This window comes from Pseudorca crassidens, chromosome 8 (genome assembly GCF_039906515.1).
Source record: "Pseudorca crassidens isolate mPseCra1 chromosome 8, mPseCra1.hap1, whole genome shotgun sequence".
Classification (NCBI taxonomy): domain Eukaryota; kingdom Metazoa; phylum Chordata; class Mammalia; order Artiodactyla; family Delphinidae; genus Pseudorca; species Pseudorca crassidens.
This window is the reverse complement of record NC_090303.1, coordinates 40,780,883-40,806,156: the sequence shown is the minus strand read 5'-3', so window position 1 is coordinate 40,806,156 and position 25,274 is coordinate 40,780,883. Positions and strand designations below refer to the sequence as shown.

At 36.8% G+C, this 25,274-nt stretch overlaps 1 protein-coding gene across 12 annotated transcripts in view; it reads right to left on the bottom strand.

The window, feature by feature from the left end:
* The window catches only part of ETV1 (ETS variant transcription factor 1), a 96,800-nt gene that overhangs the window by 25,437 nt on the left and 46,089 nt on the right, over positions 1-25,274 (bottom strand). For all 12 annotated transcript variants that reach the window (XM_067746255.1, XM_067746252.1, XM_067746250.1 and 9 more), the window contains 3 exons: positions 19,141-19,270; positions 15,390-15,578; positions 10,838-11,085 (listed from right to left, as the gene is read on the bottom strand). In XM_067746255.1, the coding sequence (XP_067602356.1) occupies positions 10,838-11,085; positions 15,390-15,578; positions 19,141-19,270 (567 nt within the window). The remainder of the gene's footprint in view (positions 1-10,837; positions 11,086-15,389; positions 15,579-19,140; positions 19,271-25,274) is intronic.

Sequence of the window (25,274 nt, the reverse complement as noted above, 5' to 3'; positions counted from 1 at the left end):
CAACCACTGCGCTACCAGGGAAGCCCAATATGATTGTTTTTTCTTTCTTTTTTTTTTTTTGCGGTACGCGGGCCTCTCACTGCCGTGGCCTCTCCCGCTGCGGAGCACAGGCTCCGGACGCGCAGGCTCAGCGGCCATGGCTCACGGGCCCAGCCGCTCCGCGGCATGTGAGATCTTCCCGGACCGGGGCACGAACCCGTGTCCCCTGCATCGGCAGGCGGACTCTCAACCACTGCGCCACCAGGGAAGCCCCAATATGATTGTTTTAACATAAGAATATCTCTCTTATTTTGTCCTATCCTTTAGCACTGAAGTGTATTTATAAATATTGTAATAGTGGCACCTCATTCAAGAACTAGCGACAGTCTGAGGAAATCTCTAGAAGTTAAGATAAAATCATATCAACAGAAATCCTTATTCTAACTGCCTAGACCCCTAACACTGTATTAGCAATTTTACAAACATAGTCATATTTAATCCTCACAAAAACACAAAAGGTATAGGAATTATTTTCCCCTTTCCATGAATGAGGAAACTGAGGACAAAAGAGGTAACAAAACATGCTCAAAATGACATTAGTAGTAAATAGGTAACAGGTCCAGGATTCAGTATAATGTTTCCAGTGTCATACCAAGTGGGTGGTTTTATTTTTTAATGCTAAGAATAACAAAAACATGTGGATGAAAACAGTGAACTGTGAGGGCCCACACACTGCAAAGAAGGGTTAGCAGAATGGAATGTTCAAAGATACTTTTCTAAACTTAAGAGAATAGTAAATAAATCATAATGATATATGCGTGTCATTCTTTCAGTTTCGCCTTGCTTTGTTTTTCACATGTGTTTTTGAATAGCTATCTTTGTAAAATTTTCAAGACTGTATTAGAAGCAATTAAATAGAAAATTTACACACATGTACAACCATGATAAAAACCATAATCTATTTAATCTGAAAAAAAATTCCTTGAAAAGATTTCAATTAAGTTATGCCTATGTTAGGTAAAAATATTTTATGAAATAAAAAGTCTCCCTTTAAACTATTACATAGTTAAGTCACTTAAGTATAGAGATCCTTTAAGTGTAAAATATTCTATAACGATATTCTAAACCTAAAAATATATACTCAGACATATACTTGTAAAAAATAAATATTTATCTTCCCTCTCTTGTTCACGTTTATGAAACACACACACAGAGGGAGAAATCCAAACGCGCATCCTTCAACTGTCTCATTTAATTGCAAATCTTAGTTGCACATATGAAAACAGTTGTATGTTCATCTCACCCACTCGCAATAAGCAGTTCTGGGCCTAAGCATCCTGGTTGTTTTCTTTAAAAAGAAACTAAAAATCCTACACTAAAAAAGTACACCCCCCCTCCCCATTCTAATTCCCTTTTTTCATGCTAGTTCAACTCACAAGCAGATTATCCCTCCCTTCCCCCTTTCCTGCCTGTAAAATCCCAGTTAGACAAACACTGTGTGGCTGAAATGACATATTTGAATGGAATTCAGACCCACCAGTTCCTGTTTATGTTTCTGATTTGAGAATGTTGCCTTCTCATTCACTATACATTAGGAACACTGCAAGGCCATAAATAGTGTCAGGTTACATGCAGGCAGGACCAATGAGCATTAATCATTACTTCCAGTCAACTGGCAAAAGCAGCAGCTGATGGAACACTATACCCTTCAGCTCTGTATAAATGGACATTCCAGAGAGTAAAGAGTGTGTGTGTGTGTGTGTGTGTGTGTGTGTGTGTGTGTGTGTGTGTCCTTTCAATCTCCATTTTATGAATGAAACTCCAGGCTCTATAGAGTCCATTCATGTAAGAGAAATGCTTACAGGGCTCTGCCCCTAGGGATCAATCAGTCATGGGTAAAACTGATGTGATTGGTTTAAGACAGCCTTCAGCCTTCCATTACTGACTTAAAATACAGTCCCTGTCCATTTGACCTGTGTTAATGCATAAAGAGTAAATCCAGACCATAGTCTCAATTCTCAAATCAAATCACTAGCCAATGCCACTTACTGTAACTGTAGATTTAGCGCATACTGAAGTATTTCTTAGAAAAACTGATATAGTGGACCAAAGTGCTGTTTGGGGAGATTTGCTATTTTAACCCAGAACTGAATGAGGAAAACTCATATGAGATCTGCTAAGCAATAAAAAGCAAAGTCAAACTGTGAGCTCTATTATAATAACAAAATCAATTAGGAAGGCATCACCGTCACTTTTCATAATTTAAGCACCTAAATATCAGAGATTAAGTGATCTTCTAGTCCACAAATCACACACTGAGAAAAAGAAAATTATATTTGGATTCTAGAGAAACAGGTAAGATGTTAATTTTTCCTGAAGGATCAATAGCTCATTCCTTTAAATTCCCGAGTGATTCTCCACTTGAAATTTTTGGAGCAATGGTTTCAAAGTTAGGAGGGAAAAAAATCAGTTGCCATGTTTTAGGAGAAAATGTGGCCATAAGCAAATGATGCTTAGTAATGGAGTAGGGCCAAGGCTTGGCCTTTGGGAGTGTTAAATAGCAGGTACAAAAAGCCAAAATTCATGGAACCATAATCATCACTGCGCTGGAAATTACTAAAGATGGTAATGCTTAAGAAATATCCAGAGTTTTTAGGAGGGAAGAAAACTATTTATGAGCAATTATGGGAATGATTTGTAAAGAGTCAGTCCAATACCAAACACTGTTAAAACATATAATGGGTTTTATCAGCCATCTGTAACTTGGTCCTTGACTCCAGAGGGAAGAAAATACTTTTCTCTTCCAGTGACCTGAAGCCACATTGGGAAATGGTTGCAGTCAACAATCCCTGAATATATCTCTAACTGATTTCTCATAGGATCTTTGCTATGCCTACAGAAGAAGGAATGAGGAGAAACATGAAAAATACATGGTCTTTGGTTTTAAATGTGTGCAAGATTTTCTACTATGGCGTTATAATTTAATATTTATCTTCCAATTTCTAATATCTGGCTAATAAAATGATAGAGAATAAATCAAGTTACTACCATATTTAACTTTAAACTAAAATAAAACTAAAATTAAAATACTTGACACAGTCAGGAGGGGAGATGATAAGGAATCCTATAATCTATCATCCAGAGGAAACATGGAACAGAGAAAGACCACTGAAGAGTCAACGTACATTCAGTTATTAATTCTTAAATAACATTCTCTGTTTTTGGCTTTAAAAAATTTCAGTATTCTTTTAGGAATTAGTTTTTAAGGTGGTTCAAAGATACGTAAGTAAAAGTGATGAAGTAAAGCTTAATATTTCTAAATGTTTTTATTTCATATTTTTAAAAATTAAAGTTATAATTATCAATCACGGGGCCTTCCATTTCAGAAATGAAGAAGCTAGTTTATGGCAAGCCTGGAAGTTCAAAATAAATATCAGTAGCCTTTACTTCTCTTCTCTCTGTTCCATCCAACTTTAATGAGCATTTTCCAACAGTTTCCTTTTGTCATCACTGCATTCCTTGTATTTCTTGAACAATATTTCTGGTTGTTTACTTATGTATAACTCAATTGTTCAGAAGACATATAAGAACATTTATTATAAAATATATGAGGTTAGTTTCCCTAAAATATATATCCCCTCTTAAAAAGTAAATAATAAGAAATCATTAAAAAATAATATATCCTGATGACAGAATTTCTGAGCTGTTACTACAGGAGTAGTAGTAACAATCATAGTAGTAACAGTTTAGAAATAAACTACTGAGTACATCTTGCCTTCTGAATTTTGGTGTTTTTGGGGTTTTGTTTTTTTGTAATTTTGTGCAAGTTGAGCCAGTTGATTGGGGCCCTGACAAATCATCTCCAAACACATAAAGCACTATTTACTCATATTTCCATGTGGCTGCAGAAAACAAGTACGTTTTTCTCCCTCTATTATCTACTGATTTCATCCTATAACTTTAACCTTCAAACCATATTCTAAATTCTGCAAGGGGAATCCCAAGCAATGCTCACTAAGAGCAGCATTAGGAATGACTTCACTATCTTCTCTGCTATTTAAGATGAGTACCCATCAACACAGCAAAACACAGAATAACATTGACAACATAAAAATCTTCTCTCGCCACTTCAGAAACGCAAAACTATTTAACTCTTACGACTACATTGCCAGCTTGGCCCTATGTGAGTACCAGATATATTTGTCAGCTCTCACAGATGAAAGTTAAACGTATTCCTAGTTTTAACATACTTAACATGAGCTAAGTATTGTGCACCTATTTTATCATTTCTCTGCCTACATATTATTTTTCTACATGCTAAGTACAGATAATTACTCTCCAAATTTGAAGGTTTGTCTATTGGCCTTCATCAAAGTCCTAAGGTGATGAAGTATATGGAAACTTGGAAAGGGTTGCTAGGATTTAAAAATGAAAGATATTTAAAAATGAAAGATTATTTTTCCAAATGTAAGTTTTCCTTATATGTTCTTTTGTTTGTTTTGTTTTTTAATTTTTTGGCCATGCCACACAGTATGTGGGATCTTAGTTCCCCAACCAGGGATCGAACCCTCGCCCTCTGCAGTGGAAGCGTGGAGTTCCAACCACTGGACGGCCAGGGAAGTCCCGTATCTGTTTTAGATACCGCAGTCCTTCATAAGCTTTCTGCTGAAAAATAGATTCAGCTGACAAAAGTTTGAAAATGACTCTTATAGTTAAATTTTAAGCCATCAAGCTATCAAGTGTTTTAACAAAGAGTGAAGTCCAATAAGAAAGAAGGCTCAGACACACTCAAAGTTTATATAATCAATCAAAGAATTTTCGAGCTGGCTAGGCCATCGATTTGATACGTTTCCTTCTAATAATTGTTCAGCTTTTTCCAGAAGAACTATTAGGAAAAGTTACTTCTCTGACAATCTCAATGTTTGATAATGTTTATGGTGCATTTTTAAAAAGGAAATAGAACACATTTTAATCTGAAATATCATTTGAAGTTTTATATTTTCCTACCTTACAACAGTGAGCACCTAACAGAATAAAATCTGGGGACTGTCTAATGTGAAATAAATACCCCCAAATTAGGAAAAGCACACCTTAAGTTTTAATGCAAATGCTTTCTTTGCCCTGGGTCACATAGAGCTTTTAAAAGACATAGGCAGGGCTTCCCTGGTGGCACAGCGGTTGAGAGTCCGCCTGCCGATGCAGGGGCTCGTGCCCCGGTTCAGGAAGATCCCACGTGCCGCGGAGTGGCTGGGTCTGTGAGCCATGGCCGCTGAGCCTGTGCGTCCAGAGCCTGTGCTCCGCAGCGGGAGGGGCCACAACAGTGAGAGGCCCGCGTACCGAAAAGACATAGGCAAATACTCATTCTAAGAATTAGAGAAAAGGGTAAATAATATATCTAACAAACTGTAGATTAAAGTACTTTATTTTGGACAATTATATAGAAAGATAGGCTGTGGACTGTGCACTAAACTAAGAATAAGAAAACCTTGGTTCTGGTTTTGGCTGTTTAACAAAACACCTTTGTAACTGATGGTAAGTTAACTTGAATGAGCCTCGGACATTTTATCTGTATAATAGGGCGTAAAGAAGGAATGTGAATTAGGTGATACCCCAGAGCTTTCATGAGTTTAAAGGTTTATGATTCTATGAAACAGCTATTTGTGTCAATTTCCCAATTGAAAATAATGCTAACATTTACTACCACATAAATGCGACATGCCTCCAAACTGAAAGAAGGCCTCATCAGTACCAGGACTCATGGCCCTAAAAAACACAATTAAAAAATACAGAAACTTTTTCTTCAGAAAACATGATGTCAGCTTTCTCCCTTACCCTCTACAACTACTTCCTCCTCTCCCGAAGCTCCAAGCACACGCTTTCCCCCTTTTTCTTACTTCAGAAACCTTATTCTGTCCCTGAAAGTTCTCTTTCCCCTCTTCCTTCCCAGCTCCTAGCTTAAACTGCTCCACCACAGGGCTGGGAAGTATCTTTTAAACTAATTAAAGTAATAGAATAGGCGCTGAGTGTTAAAAACACCTTATTAATGTATCACCCCCTCCAATCAACTCCTAGGTTAAGATTTTTAAGACACCCCAAAATGCAAAGGAACGTAATAGCATTACATGATGGTACTGCAAGAACAGTGCAGGGATGAACCTGAAACCCACCAAGTAGCATATTCATTCTCCTCCCTCTCTAAGGCAGTCCTGGAAACAAACGAATAGAAAGTCAGGTTTGCAATGAATGAGACTGTGTCATCTTTAACTTAGCATTCTTTTCACTTATAGGACTGATGTGATTAATTTGGACACTTTTTTCTTCAATTCTAAATTGGTTGATACTTTAAAATATAATACGTACTCTGTCTGAATAGGAAAGCAGTACGTAAGCACTGTTGAAAGACAAAGCACTTTACAGACAAAATAAATATTGCCTATAATAGCACCACGCATGTATAACCACAGTATTTATGTCCTGAGTCTTATTTTGCCTAAGTCGGGCTTTACACTTATAATTTTTTTTACTCAATAGTCTCATTTCACGAAATATTTTTTAAAAGCTGACTTCTAATGGCTGCATAGTATTTCTGTTATTGGCAGCCATAACTTACATTACCAATTACTCTGTAATATTCCTCCCCCCCCCAAACATTCATCCTGCAACTCCCCTTCCTTAAGATAATTTTCTGAGAGTGAAAATATCTACTAATCAAAGCACATGAACATTGTGTGCTGATATTTTCTTGAGTCAAACTTTAGTTTCATGTGCCCACCACCCTCCTAAAAATACTACCCGAAGCTATCCAAAACAAAAACAAACAAAAGACGAACACATACAATTCTAATAAAATATGTTGCTGTGAGTATCTAAAATATTTACCTCATTGGGCATTTTGAATCTGCAAAACCTCATATGCAAGCATAATGGGAAAATAACCACGATTTTATGAAAATGGAGCATTGCATCCACATGAAGTGCACAATGCTTATTCAACGCTTTTTACATAGTCACTTGGCCATAGGAGCAAAAGAGAGGAACCAGGTTGGATTCAAGACAAAGCAACCAACCAACAAAAAACCTGTGTCCTGCTTTATGCAGCACTATTAGGCTAAAGAAGCAGAGGAGGAAAACAACAATAATAGATGCAATTGGACTGCTGAGAACTTAATATCATATAATCATGATCACACTCTACTGGTTCACCAAATTGGCCCTAAATATCAATTTTTTTTATCTCCTCAGTGTCTTCTGATCCAAGATTTGTCCCTTTTCCTGAATAAAATTTCTACTCTACTAACATAATATTTTGCAATTTTTTAGCTTAAATACGCAGCAGTTGAAATTGCATTCCTGTAATTATAATTATAACTAATAGACCTTCCATTTCCCATATCATAATTAATGTCAGGCTTTATTAGAGCATAATCATGCTACCTTTTCACTTACAAAGCTTCTTTTATTTTCACAACATTTATGCTATATTGAATTAAGCAATAACGAGTTCTAGAGGCCTTCTTAAAGGACAAGCTTTGGATCACAGATGCTGAGTAAATGGACTATGAAACGTTTTTGCATTGTCTTTAAATCACATTAAGTATTTTCTAATGTGCTACTTGTTCAACATCAATAAGTGAACAAAGAACTTAATGATTCAGTGATAAATACATTAGATTTCCTAAAAAGGTTATTTAATATTCTGTCAGCAAGGATGAAAGAACTAATGACAACAAAACAAAACATCTGGAGATCGTACTTGTTGACGGCAATGTATGACGTATACAGATGCGTCACCTTAATTGCAGCAATTTGGTGGCCAGTAAAACATATTTTGAAACACACAGGTTAATTTTTCATCTGCCCTGGTTACACAGTAACTACAGTTCTTTAGACCACATCCATCCAGAAGATACAACTTTACTATTTAACTATTCAAGCGAAACTGAAGTGTATCTTATTGGCAATATTGAAATTAGAATTCAAAGGTGTTGTCCAACTTTAGCAATCGGAAATATAATTTACAGGAGAGACAGTAACATAAATTAACAGCTTCTCAAATATTAAACAAATATTCCACAAGTCATTTGCAAGCTTTATGGCAACTTACAAAAGAGATGCCCTATGTACCTTTAAAACAGGATACTGGACTGTTATAGACTGAATGATCGTGTCCCCCATAATTCATTGTGAAGCCCTAATGCCAAAAGTGGTGGTATTTGGAGGGGGGCGGGGGCTTTGAGAGGTAATTAGAATAAGACTAGGTCATGAGGGTAGGGCCCCCATGGTGGAATTAGTGTCCTTATAAAAGAAGAGGAAGAGAGACCAGAGCCCTCTCTCTGCCTCATGAGGACACAGTGAGTAAGTAGCCATCTGCAAAGCCAGGAAAAGAGGCCTCACCAGGAAATGAATCTTCTAGAACCTTGATCTTGGACTTCCCAGCCTGCAGAACTGTGGAAGTTAAATGTCTGTTACTTCAGCTTTCCCACTGATGATGGTATTTTATTATAGCAGATTGAGCTAAGGAATGGACTATCCTTCTTTAGGTTAGAAGTGACTGAATCTGTGCTTTTGAGGGTCAGACTGTAGCTGACTCGAATTCATATTATATATGGTCCACAAATAATGCAATTAAACCTCACAGCCCGAGTTCCTATTTTTTTGCCCTCAATGTATTATTTAAATATTTTTCTTGTTTGCTTCACATCTTCTCAGGAAAAGTTACACGTCTTCAACATCATGTTATATATAATTTTATATACAATATAGATATAAGGAGAATATATACGTGTGTGTGTATATGTATATATATATATGTATGGAAAACCACAGAATCAAGAAAATGATTTCAGTGATAATCTTTCTGAGATTATACCTATAAAAACATTCTAAAAAACACAAAGAATTTTCTAAAAATGCTATGCCCTACAAGTCCTTTTGAACCAATTATTTGGGCTATTTTAACTGATTTCCATGTAAAGTTTCTTGAAATCATGATGAATTCAAAAAACTGTGCAGCAAATTAAAATGTGGTTTGGAGAGTAAGAATAACATCAGTTAACAGGACTAGAAACTTGCAGAGAAAAATGAATCGTGTCTATAATAAAGCCCACTGTAGTGCAGAGTTCTTAATTATGCCCGTAAATCATGGACAAACATAAAAGGTTCTAAAGTGTAAACACTATGGTACATTCTAGGACCCTCTCCAAATTACAGGGCCTGGGACAAGCATTCAAGTATAGTCCCTCACACCATATGTTTAAATTTTTAAACTATAAACCAGCCAAACAAAACGATAAATAAATATGTTCTCTCCTCCTATTCCTTGAAACTATAAAAACATAACAACTTAGAAGGCCAGGCCAAACCTAGAATTTGGGGAAATCTCTAGGATTAGTGCTGAAAGAGGATGGTATGCAGCCAGTTTTCAGTCTTCAGATCCCGGCCCCTCCACACCCCCTTCCTGCCTCTCTCCCTATTCCTCAACCCCACCTTGTTCCACACCACGGGGGCCTCACACACCAAACATATGGGCACAACCAAGCTTCATCCTCATCCTCCCACAAGCAGCTGTCCCTTGGCCACCTCCTTGGACCTAGACAGGAACAGTGTGCTCTGCCTTCAGAAAACTAGGCCTGGGATAAACTTGCTCAGGCCCTGGAAGTGGACTCAAGGTTGGCTGGGCAGGGAATTCATGGGCCCTGGGTAACTGGTATACCTTCCAGAAGTAGAGGTATAGCCTCTCAGTGGGCAACTCCCCTTAGTCCTTTTCAACTTCTTGGCCAATGAGGAAGGGTGGCCAGAGGGAGACTCTCAGTGGTAGGGCTCCTTCTTGCTGAGCTTTAAGACCAGTTTATAATAAAACAGGTAACTTTATGCAAGTTGGAAACTGAAGACCAGCAGACAATTTTCTTTCCTCAAGTAGAACCGATAGAAAAACTCGGCAGAGTTATGCCTAGAGAAGCAATAGTTCCTTCATAAAGAACATCCACAACTTTGCATCCAGATGAAAGGAAGTCACATTGTTTTCCAATATTTTTAAGTCCACAACCATCTATTGACCGTGCTTACAATAACGTTAGTAATATTTTGCCTGGTGCCCTTCTTAGAAGCATTAGCTTTTATTTCATACTTTTTCCCCAAATTCCTGAGATTTCTGAAAGGCAGGTGTCCTGATTTTGAGATTATAACAAAAGAAATGAGCACAGAATAGTTAAGTAATTTTTCTGAGTTCTTAAGATCAAATATTGGCAAAGTTGGTGGTAACATTAACAATAGACATAAGTGCTTTTTACTTTCGGGAAACCCCAATTCTCCATCTTGACGTACTACTTAGTGAGATCTTTCAGGCTCAGTGAGACTAGAGCTAAGCCTATTATTGCTATTTTTGCTATCCCTCTCCCAATATGGAAGAATCCTTACTTCCGGACCCTTGGAATCTTGCCACAAAAATAAAGAAACAAACAAACAAACAGTTATAAGCAATAAGTTACTCAGTACAGAAGAATATTGCTTTCTGTTAATATTGTTATTAAACAGTGCAGCAGGAGCAAATGGAAAGAAAGCCCAGAATCAAGACAAGAAGGATCACGTTACTCTCTTGGGCTGAGAGTGCGCGTAATTTTACAAATTGTACTCTTCTTTGGACAGGTTTCATTTCTAGACACTATTTCATCCATTGGCTCATGCCAAACTGGTTTGACAGTCCAACCCTTCACATAAAGAGAGAGATTCAAAGAAGGAATAAATCAGAAAGATTCCACCAAAAACTGGTCAGGAGCCACCCCATCTGTGGCCAACACTAATGAAACTGACAAGCAAGTGAAAAGATTTATCTTAAACATAACTTAAAGCACAGGCCTACCTGAATCATATGCAAAATCTCTGGGCTCCTGTTTGATCATCAGAGGAGGGGGGAAGCTTTGGCTGGCCGCACCACCAACCATGGTGTTGTGTTCATACACTGGGTCGTGGTACTCCTGCTTAAAGCCTTGAGGTGGGAAGGGAATGTTTGGCTCAGACATCTGCCGTTGGTACATGGGACGTCCTTCCCTTGGCATTGTCGGCAAAGGAGGAAAGGAATTACAGGGTTCAGAAAGTTGGCGGCGAAATCTGGGAAATAAGAGAGCATGTTTCAAATAAAATAGTAACAAGGAATACCCTTTAAAAATACTGGCACGATTTTTAACTTCTAGTTAATGAACATGACACCAGCTGACCCGAAGTGTAAATCTTTACCAAAGACTAGATATCTCCTTCCTGGGTCGGTAGCACTGTGATTTCTAATCATAATACACCTTGTGTTCCTCTTCTAATTAGTTCCATTCAGCACTATTTCAGTACCTGACAAAAAGTTAAAGATGTGCTTCGGGGAAGGCTAGGAGAGCATTGTAGTGTTTGCAAGAAATAACACACTCTAACAGTTAAAATGCCCAACTAGAAATCAACTGGATCATTTACCAGATTTCCTTATTAAGAGGGTCTCAAATTAATTATAGACAAGAAAAACAAAACAAAACAGGGGAACCAGAAAGAATCTGATTTCAAACTGCAGCCTCCAGCTTTTAATTCTGTTATCAAACTAACCAACCAACCAACAAAATCAACCACATAAAAACCTCCTTATTGGTTTTCCTTCCCTTACCATCAGTTATCAAGGGAGCGAGAAGGGAATGACTTTCTTCTCAAATGTGCAGGACTCTTACATCTTCAACAATGTCCTAAATAACCCTGTATTCTAGTGAGAAATTAAACTGGGAAATATTATAGAGACTGAAATCCAAGCTAGTTGTAAAAGACTACTTCTTTACTGTCAAACAGCAACACAGAACTCACTGGCTTCCAAGATTTTCAAACAAAATATCAGGTTGATAAAAATAAGCATAAACTATTACAGCAGACCTCCAATGATGGAAGGAACATGCATGCGTCACATAGCTTTGGGACAGGTCGTGCCGTTAGGTCATGGGGAAGTTCTGAGGCCTTGGCAGAAGGCTGAGAGTGAGTCTCTACGCTCCTTCCTTCTTGGTTATCCTGCGTACTGACTGGCTAATCACTTCATCAGTTCAGTTCTGTGTTTCTCATCCTAATATCATTGACCCACCGCAAAGATGTGGATTAATTAAAGATTTAACAGCTCTAAACATGCCCAGGAGTGCTTAAAAATAACCTATCCAACATTTCTATGAGCAAATGTAAGTCTATTAACTCCCCTGCACCCGCCCCCAAAAGCATTCCTCAGACTTTAATTTGGAAAGTTAACATTTAATTTTGGTAACGTTAAATGAAAACAAGGTAAAAGCGAAAGAATGGCAGGGCAATTGCTTTAGCATTTCTAAGAACACTCCACCCTGTGATTTAACTCTAGCCTTTCTGGCTGCCATGGAAAGCACTGAAATTCCACCTACACCTGCAGAAAATAAACTCAGAAACTCAGATATAGCAAAATAGGCTGACTGGCACTGCATTCACTTCCCTTCACTTGCTTATTTCATTAGCCAAAAAAAGAAACAAATTATCATTAAGAACTGTCAAGGAATGAATAAGAAAATTGTAAGTTGAAGTTAAAAAAAGAAACCAGCTCACTTGGGAAGTCTTCAAAGGAAGATAATAATACTTCTACGAAAAGCTTTGTTGAAAAATCAAGCCATTTGTTTTCACAAGTCAACATGATTCCAGTTGGTACTCACTGAGGACCAGGAATATATCAAACACACGTGCTTCCTAAGAAACTACAAGTTTGTGGTATCATTCTTATGACCCACTGTAAAGAGAAAGCGACTCCAGAAGCTTTCTGGAGAGAGTTCATGGGTAAGGAGGGCGTGCTGATGAGCTCCTGGGTAAAGAAAAACAGTGCCTAAGTGGTGGGAAACATTGAGAAAAAGAGACAGGGCTCCTGCACAGTGGGTTCAGGAAAAAGTGCCAAAGGGCTGGCCCAAGGAGCAGAATGAGGCTGAGGAAAGGAAGCGGGGTGCAGCCCAGTTGGCCATGAAGCATTCCCAGAGTGAGGTGGGGTGCCTCGGCTGGATGGGGCTATTTGGGGGAAAGGATCTGTTCCCAGAGCAAATTTGCCAATTATAACTGAGGGACTGTCATTTGTTGGCTAGAGCTCTCCAAGAAATCCTCCTCAGAAGCATACGGCTTCAGAGATTTTCCTGGGATCGGCCAGCTGGTGCTGTCCTCAACACTCAGTGGGGGGCAGTGGGAAAAGACCCTGAGCTTCCCTCTTCTAGTTCCGGGCCGGCTGTTCTCAGTCTCAAATATTTGAGTTCAAGTAGAGAAACTAAAATGGGTTTGGCTACAGCATTTCAAGTTAGGTCACCTAAAAACAGCCATACTGCTTGTTCAGCGGTCACCTCCCATAAGAAAGAACTATTCTGCACAGAGCACCGACTATGCAATCTCTAATTCTGGCCCTCATTTGAGGTGTGAGACGCGCTATCAAGAACTCTGGGAAGTCACCAGAAGTAGACAAAACAAAACTTGCTTTTCTTTGGTCGTCCTCTTTTTCCCTTTCAGCCCTGCACAATGTGCATCTGTTTAATGGCCCACCCGGCAATAAGATGTCTTTCATCTGTATTTACAAAACTGTTTACACAGATGCACATACCGTTACACTCGGACAAAGTCTCAAGTCCACAGGGTGAGAAGGGAAAGATAATGGGAAGCATTTCATAACTAAAGCACAAGAGGACTCAGGGATGGAAACCAAGGTAGGAAAGTTATGACTTGGTCTCACCTTGGAAAGAATGCTTTCATCTTACCTTCATACCAAAAGAGTTACTGAACTTGAGATTGAGTCCCATTAAATAACCTATAAAAAGCAGATCTGAGTATTCCCTTATTTTCCGAAAGTTGCCAGTGGCACATCTTCTGGTTTCCTCCGCTGATCTGGGAGATTCCTCTGGCTGAGCTATTTTTATAATGGTGTGTCAGAGCCAATTTGCACGGGCTTATTGTTAAATTTTCAGGAATTATGGGAGCCAACTCTTAAACACAGCCATCGTTAAGAATTAAATTATGTAAGTTTAAAATTATTAAAAAATTATATTTAAAACAAAGGCAGAAAACACTCAAAACTCATCACTTCCTAATTCTTTTACTACATTTTACTACTAATTATACTAATTACGCTCTAGAGGTTATGTCTATTGTATCTGTTTGGCAGAAATACTGTTTCATGGCATGTTACTACACATCTCTTTGCAATTCCACATTCAGGGTTGTCACAGTGATACCCTGGAGTCTGCCATGGGGGCAATATTTACATCACAGACGCATCAAATGCTATAGATCAAGGTCCTTGGGTTTACTCCCATAGAGCCTGTTGTTAACCATTTACCAGCACACCACTCACTCTATATAAGTACAAGGTAGAAGGGGAAGAAAGGATGCTATACATAATTGACTTGTGTTTTAAGTTGTATTGTTAAGGCCTCTAAAGGTCCTCCAATATTTTATTTCAATATGAATTTTTTCATCTCTAGGAGTCGAGAATTACCCACCGTAACATTCTCTTTAGCTCTATGTTGTATCTTGCATTATTCCTTTCTAAGTAATACTAATTGAGTCTCTACCTCTTTATATTCTCAGCGTTCAGGGTCATGCCTCTACTGACATTAAATATTCATTACTTGGAAAGGAGGAAAGATAGTTCTATCAAATAAGTTTTCTTCTGCAAAACTACGTACAGCTAAACCACTCATCTAAGGTAAAGAACCTTTCTGTAAGCCACCTACTAAAATTAGTCTCCTAACTTTATAGAAAAAGTACACACATATGCTCATAAAAATGGGATGATCTGATTTAAAGTTTAACTGAAGCAATTTAATTCAAGCAAAGTGAAAGGGAAATGTTCAAATGTCAGTATATAGATTAATTTTCCATTTTAGCAACCAATTTAAATGTTTATAAAGGAATGTTTATAAATGACCTTCTCCACAAATTATTTATAGCTAAAGATAGATAGAGCAAGCTCTTCCTAAAAATATTTTGCACCGATGTGCAAAATTAATACACTCCCCTTGAATTTACTATAGGTCTTAGGAATTGGTAGTAATAGGACTTTCTTCCAAGAATGCTAAAAACAGTTGTTTTTTTGGTTTGTTTTTTGTTTTTCTAAATGGTACTTGCAGTTACCAGGGGGTAAGGGTGGGAGAAGGGATAAATTGGGAGATTGGGATTAACACATACACACTACTACATATAAAATAAGTAACTGATAAGGACCTACTGTATAACACAGGGAACTCTACCCAGTACTCTGTAATGGCCTATATAGGAAAAGAATCTAAAAAAACAGTGGATATATGTATGTGTATAACTTAACCACTTTGCTGTACAGCAGAAACTAACACAACATTGTAAATCAACTATACTCTAACCAAACATTTTTTTAAAATGGTACTTGCAGTTACCTGTGGTCCATGGGGTAGCTACTGTCTTGAATGGGCTGCGACGGAGGGAGGTGAGCTGGGAAGGCGCGGTCAGGTTTCGAAGTGTGAGCTGAGTTGGGAGACGCATGGTGCAGGGGGGACACTGGGGTGCTGGATGGTGTTGGGGGGTTGGAGGGCCTCATTCCCACTTGTGGCTTCTGATCATAGGCACTACCCAAGGAATGAAAGAAAAGAGAACATGTGCTTCTTGGGAGCAATTAAAACTTTTTTTTCCCCCCAACCCAAGGGTAGAAAAAATATTTTAGGCTTAAGTCTTAAGGAAGTTGGAATTGCATGTTTTTTGGTTTCCGCAGCTCTAGAACACGTAATCTTTGAAACTGTCACACACTTAAAAAGAAAATGGGATAATGAATGTATAACTTGGTAACAGCATAAATATACAACATCTATTTTTAATATATATACAAACAACACAGTATAAGGAACATCTCTGTCAATGAAAGCAGTGGCATATTATTTCCATCTATTCTCGATATGTCTCCTTAAGCAAGTTCCATAGATCTTTTCTAGATCATTAAATATTTCTGATATTATAATCCTTCTATATTACAGAAGATTTTAGAATAAGAACTCATGTCAGTTTAACGAGATGCGGATCATACCTGGCTCGTCTGTATTTGTGGTAGAACTCTAAGAAGGCCATGCTTTTGCCTTATTGTCATTTTTTTAATGTAAAATAAATGACGCCTGGCATTAATTTCCTCACATAGGATAATAAAGGTTTATGAGGCAAATTAATAAAGATTTATGTCTCTGATATCTTTAAACTTTCTTGGAGTATAAGAATAGGTACAAAATAATGTTCTTAAGAGTAAAATCCTGTTATCATCGTCTAACTTCAGAACACAGTTACAAAATAATAAAATGAGTAAGCTTGTTTTTATATACATTATGAATTTAAGTTGCTTTCTTTAGCGTAGCTCTCAGGAATATGATTTAACTAATTTTTGTAATCTAAAAAATATTTTATTGAAAACAAATTGTACTTAAATTTCTGAACAAAAAAAGATGTTCTAGATTAAAATACTGTATTTCATTTTAAAATAAAAAGCATTCATTAATATATATTTTTCTTTAAAAAAGAAACTTTAAAAAAAAACTGACTTATGTAATAATTTACCCTGTTGCACCATCTATACAACAGAATAACATCCAAGTGCAAAAATACTTTATAGAAGTGAAGGAGTATGTGCTGCATAAGTCTTCCTTGCTTTAAAGCAAAGTCAGTGGAACTCATATTATGTTTGGTCCTACCTATTTCACTTACCAATATTTCTGAATGTGAACCCACTTCTTTTATAAAATGGTTCACATGTCTCATTCCCACATAAAAAGAAAAAATGATACATCTCCTGTCCTAGAATATTACTTTTTTCCCTTATGAAATGCTGTATTGAGTTACACTGTTTGTATAGAAATGGAAATAACAAAATTTAATCCATATATCACTGTGGGAATTACTGGTCCCCAAGAAGAACCTCAAAATATTCAGGTAATTCTTCTACCATTAATTTATGAAAGTCAGATATGTCTTTCTTCTTTCTAAGTCCATAAAGCAGCAGTTATTTCACAGTCACACTTCTGATCAATGCTAAAATGCAATGGCAATTCTATACCTATTTGGTTTATTAATTAAAAATTCCTCCATATGTTAAATAATTACTCTGAGAATACACAGTACTCTTAAGGAGAAAATGCAAAAATTAAAAACATGATAAAAATAAAACTCAGATTGATCAATATTGTTTTATCTGAACTCAGTATGTTTTATTAGTTGGCTTCTACAAGAGATCTGTTTTATAAAAGCTTTGAAGTTCAACTGAACTGCCTCATCATTTCAGGCTCTGGTGAACCTCCTAGAAAAACAGACATAAAAGACAAGTTGGCAAGAACAAATAGTAACAGAATGTCCAAGCACTGGTCAGGTACTGTGAGACTGCACAAATCGAAGTTTCTCAAATCTTAACTATCTTGGACAACAAACTAGTGAATATAACAAAAAGGAAGCAGACTCACAGATATAAAGAACAAACGAGTGGTTACCAGTGGGGAGAGTGAAGTTGAGAGGGGCAACACAGGGGTAGGAGATTAAGAGGTACAAACTACTAGGCATAAAATAAGCTACAAGGACATACTGTACAACACAGGGACTATAGCCAATATTTTATAATAACTATAAATGGAGTATAACCTTTAAATGTTGTGAATCACTATCTTGTACACCTCTATCTTATATAATATTGTACATCAACTATACTTCAATTTAAAAAAAAGGAAAAAAATTATTCCACGAAAAAGAAAAAAGAAAATATGTAAAAAAAATCTGAGGAAATAGAAGACTCCTTTGGATTATAACGTATTATGAACTGGAATCAACATAATTCATAAGACCACAAATATTTTTAATCATTTTTATAAGTTTCTAAACTAACTCCTTTAAAGAACTACGTACGTCTCTACTATAATTGAGAGTAATAACATACAATATACAGAGCCAACTTTTTCCGTACGCAATTAGAGGCCGATATGAAAAGCAGCAGAATGCAATTTACTATGAAGGGTTTTTAATGAACATACATGTTATCAAATTTTCCAACAAATGAACAGTGCACTTCTACTGCCCCACCCCCCTTTATTATCACCCGAAGGAACAACTGGCTTTTTAATAGATAATAGCCTCTGCTAAGCCTTATAAAATTCTAACTTTACTGCAATTGTCCATGAATGCATCTTATAGATCATCTGCAAAACCTGTCAGATAACTAATGTACTGCTTAGACCTGCCAAATGGTTCATTTTTTCCTACACACTCTATCTAAAGTGCATAATGCTTTCTTTCTAATGAGAACTTTCAGCAGCTATTCATGCATGCAAAGTAAGAACCTCTCTCTCTCTCTCTCTCTTTTTTTTAAGTGAAGATAGACACAGGAAGCACCTTCCTCTTTTACTTGTTTATTTATTTATTTATTTGGGCACACCGCACAGCATGTAAGATCTTAGTTCTCCGACCAGGGATTGAACCAGTGCCCCCTGCAGTGGAAGCACGGATTCTTCACCACTGGACGGCCAGGGAAGTCCCCAGTCCCTCTTTTCAATCCCATAGTGCATCACTACAGTAGAAAAGTAACTCATGATTTGGATAAAAATGACTGCATTAAAATGATTCTGGGGGCTTCCCTGATGGCGCGGTGGTTAAGAATCCGCCTGCCAATGCAGGGGACATGTATTCGAGCCCTGGTCCGGGAAGATCCCACATGCCGCAGAGCAACTAAGCCTGTGCGCCACAACTACTGAGCCTGCGCTCTAGAGTCCGTGAGCCACAGCTACTGAGCCCGTGCACCACAACTACTGAAGCCTGCCCGCCTAGAGCCCGTGCTCTGCAACAAGAGAAGCCACTGCAGTGAGAAGCCTGCAAAACCCAACGAAGAGTAGCCCCCCTCGCCGCAACTAGAGAAAGCCCCCACACAGCAACAAAGACCCAAAAAAAAAAAAAAAAAGATAGGTCTCTGACTTGACCTTTAATTAAAATGATTCTGAAAGTATGTAATCAGACAGTAAATGGTCCTTCCGAGTTCTGCTAAACACATAACCTAATTAGCTTGTTATATGCTGCAGGTGTAACTCATAAAATATGACTTGAGATTTTATATTATGCTGGAACTGTGTTTCAATAAGAACCATCAGGCCTTCTCTGTACACCTGATTGCTTTACCTGACATTGTACAGGCACTTTTCTCCATAGCTGAATTTAAAGGGCTGTTCTTGACTGCAGGCAGAGCCAAGTTCTGAACATGGACTGTGGGGTTCTTTCTTGATTTTCAGTGGGAGGCCATGAAAAGCCACTAGAAAACAAAACACAAATACCCACAAAAATGAAATACAGTTAGGAATTAAGTACACTAATCTGTTCTACTCCTCTTGGTTAAAATGTCACTAACATTTCATATTAACTTTCATACATAAGAAAAATCACATTGGATGAATTTCATGCAAGAAAAGATTCTGGAGGATCTCCATATACTCGTTGTTTGCTTTTACTGCATAACGAAATGCATGCTTAAACTCTCTCTCATTACTTAAAGTCAGATGAACTACTTGTAATTGGTTTAGCGGATACTGACAATACTAGAAGTTTTCAGAAAGTAAGCTTGAAAACATTTCAGAAAGGTTTCCAATGACTAAAGCAGAAAAAATACAGCTGATTATCCAAGAATTAACTGAAGACAGGAACATAAATTTAAGTATTATTGAAAGGAAAATATCTCAAATGTACCAATAGTAATGGTTTAATGGAATAACAACTGGACTATGAGAAAGAAAATCCAGATGCATGCAGTTCTCAGGGTAACTAATGATACTTTGGACGAAAGGACAAAAAACTCGACCTCTGTTTAGGCCAGCGCTCATATATAAAAATACACATAAAACTATTTGCCTAACTACTTACCACAAGTGTGAAGATACATTGTGAGAAATATGTTAAAGTTATTTTTCATATATAATCTACCATAAAACAATTATTCTATATGAAACGATGTTTCCTCCTTTTTCATATGACTCAGTGTCTTATGTCATTACTCTTCAATATAATATAAAGACAATATCATAAAATATGAAGAAATATGTATATTTGGGGTGGAATCATAGCTTTCAAACCAATAAATAAATAAGATTATATATTTTTATTCTTCTATATGAAACTGAACAAATGCATATTAGAGATCCTCAGAATAATTGAAGTTTTAGTATAAATGGAAAATGAATGAAACGATAAGGGGAAAATAGACATGAGAATGAATTTTATTTTCATACAATTTGCACAGGTATGAATTATCAAGGATAAACACAAGAAGGACACACTGTGGATAGTTACTCCAAGTCCTATAAAACCTGGGATTAAAACAAAATATTAAGTGTATATACTATAAAGGAAGATATTACAAGAGAAGCTTTGTGTCTTATGATGCCATTCAATCTTGATTATGATATTACATCATTATGAACTTGTACTAACTTGAATGTCATATATAATTTTAGTATAAGAAATTGATATCAAGAGCTACCAAGCTCCAGGAAGATAAATGCTATTTTTTTACATAAGCACATAATTTTGACAAAAATGTTCAGTGGTACTCAAGAGACATCTGAAACACTGTAGAAAACAAATGTGCCACAGAAGTGAACAAGTTTCATCTAAATTAGTTGTCTAAGGAAAACTTAATAAATAATAATACAATTATTTCGCTGAGTGGTCTATTTCAAAGTATTTTTTTCTAATTTAATGTGTGTTTAATATACCTACTCAAAGTAGAGAGTTAGAAACAAAGGGGAAATTACATGTCTCTTCATATGCAAAGGGTACGTATGTTCATTAACTTTACCAAGTCAGAAAGTTAGAATTTATAAAACGTTACGATAGAAGAGGCTTAAGAACCTCAAGAATCAATTGTAACATGAGGACTTGTTTGGATTCTGACTTGAACAAACCAACTGAAAGAGACACCTTTCCAACAAATAAGATATTTCAATGTGGACTAGGTATTAGATGTTTAAGAAATTATTGTTAATTTTGTTGGATGTGATAATGAAATGGCAGTTGTACCAAAAAGAAAGGTTTAAAGCTAAAGCTTCATAAAATATTTACAGATAAAAAATAAGCTCTGGGATTTTCTTTAAAATACTCTAGAAAAAAATGTATGAGGGAAGAATCAAATAGAAAAATGTTGATAAATGTTAAAAGCTGACTGATGGATAGGTGGGAGTTCACTACATTATTTTCTTTACTTTTACCTGAATTTGCAAGATGAAATGTTTTTTAAATGTGGGAAAAAAATCACAAAAGATTTAAAGTAGTATTCTATAAGAAAATTCTCTCCCTGTGTGTGCTACTTCTTAGAATGACAAATATTGTATGATGCAATCTTGTAATATCTTAACCATGCATTTGTTGCTTTCTTAACAAATAGTTTTCCACTGTTTATTACTTACTTGAACATATACAACAAAATGTGTATACCCTAGTTCAGCACTTTAGATTAAGTAGTAGGTTTTATATTTTCCTAAGAAAAAGCAGCAGCAGCATCAAAGGAACTCACTTTGCCATTCAACTAAGTAACAAATCACTATACCTGAGAGAGGAGATCTAAATTATATGAATGAAAATGGATAAGAACCTAAAAGCTAATAAATTGCCAGTATGATGCAAAGTTTATCATATTTATCAAAATATCAAACATACCAGAGACTGCCGTATTCAACATTACTATATTTTAAAAGTCTTTGGGACCATAGTGTAGGAAAAGATTAGTAAACAGGATGCAAAAGGCATTAACCATAAAAGAAAATAATCTACGAATTAGGCTTCATTGAAATTAAGAACTTCTCTTCATCAAGACACTAAGTTACAGACACCAAGAGGATAGTTGCTATAGAAAGATCTGACAAAGAAATCATATTCAACATAATAAGAATTGCTACAAATTAATAAAAGAAAACAAGAGACCCAATTAAAACGGGCAAAAGACTCAAACGGGCAGTTCATAAAAGAAGATACCCAAACGACAAACAAATGAGCAACAAAGCAAGCATATATGAAAAAGTATTCAGCATCTTTACTCATCAGGAAACTGCAAATAAAATCACACGAGGTTTTCACTATACACCCACTAGAATGGCTAAACTGAAAAAGACTGGCATTACCAAGATACGAAGAAGACCTAAAGCAGTAAGAACTGCTTATATATGCTGCTAAGAGTATAAACTGACAAAAACACTTTGGAAAATTTTTTGAAGTATCTACCAAGTCTCCATATAAATCTCCACTATGGTCCAGTAACTATACTCCTAGGTAGATATCAAAGAGAAAGGATTGAATATGTTTACTAAAGTACATGTTCATAGCAGCTTTATTCATAATACCAAAAACTGGAAAAATTCCAATGTTCATTAGCAGAAAAATGGATGAGTAAATTGTGGCTTATTCATACAATGGAATATTCCACAAGAATTAACAAGGAACACATTGATGACACATGCAGAAATGTGGATGGTCTCACAGATGGTAAACTGAGTAAAAGAAGACAAACACAAAAGAGTATACAAGGAGTACACAGTATATGAATTTCAAGTACAGACCAAACTAATGGATAATGAAAGAATCTCCTTCTGTTGGTGGATGGCAGTGTTCATGACTGAGAAAGGGCACTAGTAACCTACTAGAGAACTGTAAATATTTTATATCTTGCTCTTGGCGGTGTATATATGAGTATATACCTATGTAAAATTCATCAAGTTATACACTTAAGATTTTTGCATTGTAATGAATGTGTACCTCCATAAAAAGATTTAAAAGTATGAGAAGCATCAAGCAATGCTATACAAATTAAGATGTTTGAAAATGTCTGGTGGCCTCCTCTTCCAGCAGAGACGTCTGATCATGTGCTTCAACTTCACATAATAAATAATTCCAGATGACTCACGGGAGGAATGACAAGTCTGGGATACCATTGGGAATGGTTGCTAGCAGGACAGTAGCCTCCTATCAAAATGTCCATTAATATCAACCTAGAAGCAAAAGGCATGACCCATCCTTGTAGATACACCATCTGGAGCTCTAGTGCTTTCAGACTGGCCCCATGAGTTTCCCAAAGTGACTTTAGAAGAAAGAACACATGAGGATTCCCAAAGTGCTATCAGAGGCAAGTAGATCCCTAAACAGGGGTCCCCCAAATTTGGCTAATCATCAGATTACCGAGGGAAATTCTGAAAAAAAAACAAACAGGCATGCCCATACTCCATATGTTACAGGTTCAGTTGTGTCCCCTCCAAATTTTATCCTGAAGTCCTAACCCCACCTCAGAATGTGACCTTATTTGGAAAATTAGTTAAGATGGGGTCATTAGGGTGGGACCCAGTTTGTGGTACCTTGTTATGGCAGCCCTAGCAAACTCATACCCTGTTCCCAGACACTGATTCACTAAAGCTGATATATAGATCAGGATTCTGTATCTTATAAAATTTTCTAGGTGATTCTCATAACCGGGCAAATTTCAAATCCACTATGATGCTTGGCAACACCTGGATCCAGCGTGTGCTGCACTGAAACAGGTCCAGTACTTGAAAAGACGTTTTTAAAAAAACTAACCATGTCTTCCTTTTTGTTAGATGCCAACACTCAAGGATTCTCACAGGTTCTCCAAGAAGTTTAGGGCTCCCCTACTCTCTCCGTGTGTGGGCCTCTTAATCACTGTGTGCCCTTGGAATCATGACTTTTTTTTTCCAGTCGTAAGCCAAATGCGAGGATTTTTTTTTTTTAATTGCTGTGTTGAGGGGAAAAAAGAAGCCAGCCTAAGATCGTCAACCTTTTGCTCAAGAACCAGAGCTACTTTATTTTCCTCAATTTCACTTTTCTGCTTCCTCGAGATTTTAGATCACAAAAATGATTTCTGTTATTTATTATTCTTCAGTAAGAGTAGTACAGAGACTCCCACCAGAGAGGGCTGAGCTGAGACCCTGTTGGGTATTTCATCACAGGGCTGAGAGCCTGAGCGTCTGTGAACAGGCAGTTTTCCAGCTCACTGGCACAGTCACAAGTGGAAGCAGCACATTCATTTTGTGCAATTTGCTTTACCTTCCCACAAGGAGTTGGTGCATGTAAAAGGCTGTTAAGTACTAAATTATTCCTTATCAAATCACCATCATCTGGAGTCATGATCAACACTAATTAAATTACTTTCGCTGAACATGGCTCCAGCCTGCTGCCGAGGCTGCTTAGGTACATTTCATCTCGCTTACTGTACTGTCCTGGCTGGCTCTGGAACCAGGGCTACAGGAATCGGCATTGTTTGTAGTTTTAATTAAAGTGAATCTTTCCTTCTTCAAGTGTATCAAATCAAGTGAGTTAACTCCTTCATTTCATTTACAAAGAAGTGATGGTTCCCAATGATATTATATTATATCCTTATCCCTGACTTCAGACAGTTCAGATCATTTATCTATGAAATCTGCTGTCCTCCTCAAACACGTTTCCATGCAAACTTTTATGACCTGCAACTCCTCTGGACAATCAGATTTTTAGGAGGAGAAGCCAAGAGAACTCTCAAGAGATGATTCTTGCATTTTTTCTTTGATGGAGGCTTGACCTTTAAAACCACATCTCAAGGCTGACTTACAATGACTGAATTCCTCTAATGGTTAAACGTAAGTGCTCCAAAGTACCAGGACTTTAAAAAATGCACTTCCAAAATAAACTTAACCACTTCTTACTTCACACAGTTTATTTGGGTTTATGGTATTCATCGTAAAGTATTTGTTAGATTAGTGATTGTTTTCATTTTAGAACTATGAACTATGAGGCATCATCTTGGATTCCATTTTTTTCTGCCCACATTTTTGACCACTCTTGTTGTCATCATTCTCCTGGAGCACAGAAATCCCCTTGGCTTTACAAATGCAACAATGCTGGCATACAACCAAGTCTTTGGCTCAGGGTAGACATATAAGTCATAAGTGAACACCTACAATATTAGAGATGGAGATAATGAATTTAAAAATTTGCTCATAGGAGAATAATTTCCTAAATAGTCATGACCCTGGAGTATTTTTTGGCACCACTAAATTGAGAACAGACCATGTTATGACTTACTGGTTCATGTTAGTCCAGAGAATAAACAATGAAACTTATGAACTGAGTTTCTGTTTATATTTCTATAGTGAACATGATATAAATTTAAGAAAGATAATATGCTAAACTGTAGGTGTTAACATACTGAACTCTGGTTGAGTTTGGAATAGTGCTAGAAAACACCAGCTATAATGCTTTTTTTTTTAAAAAAGACTCAAATTTAC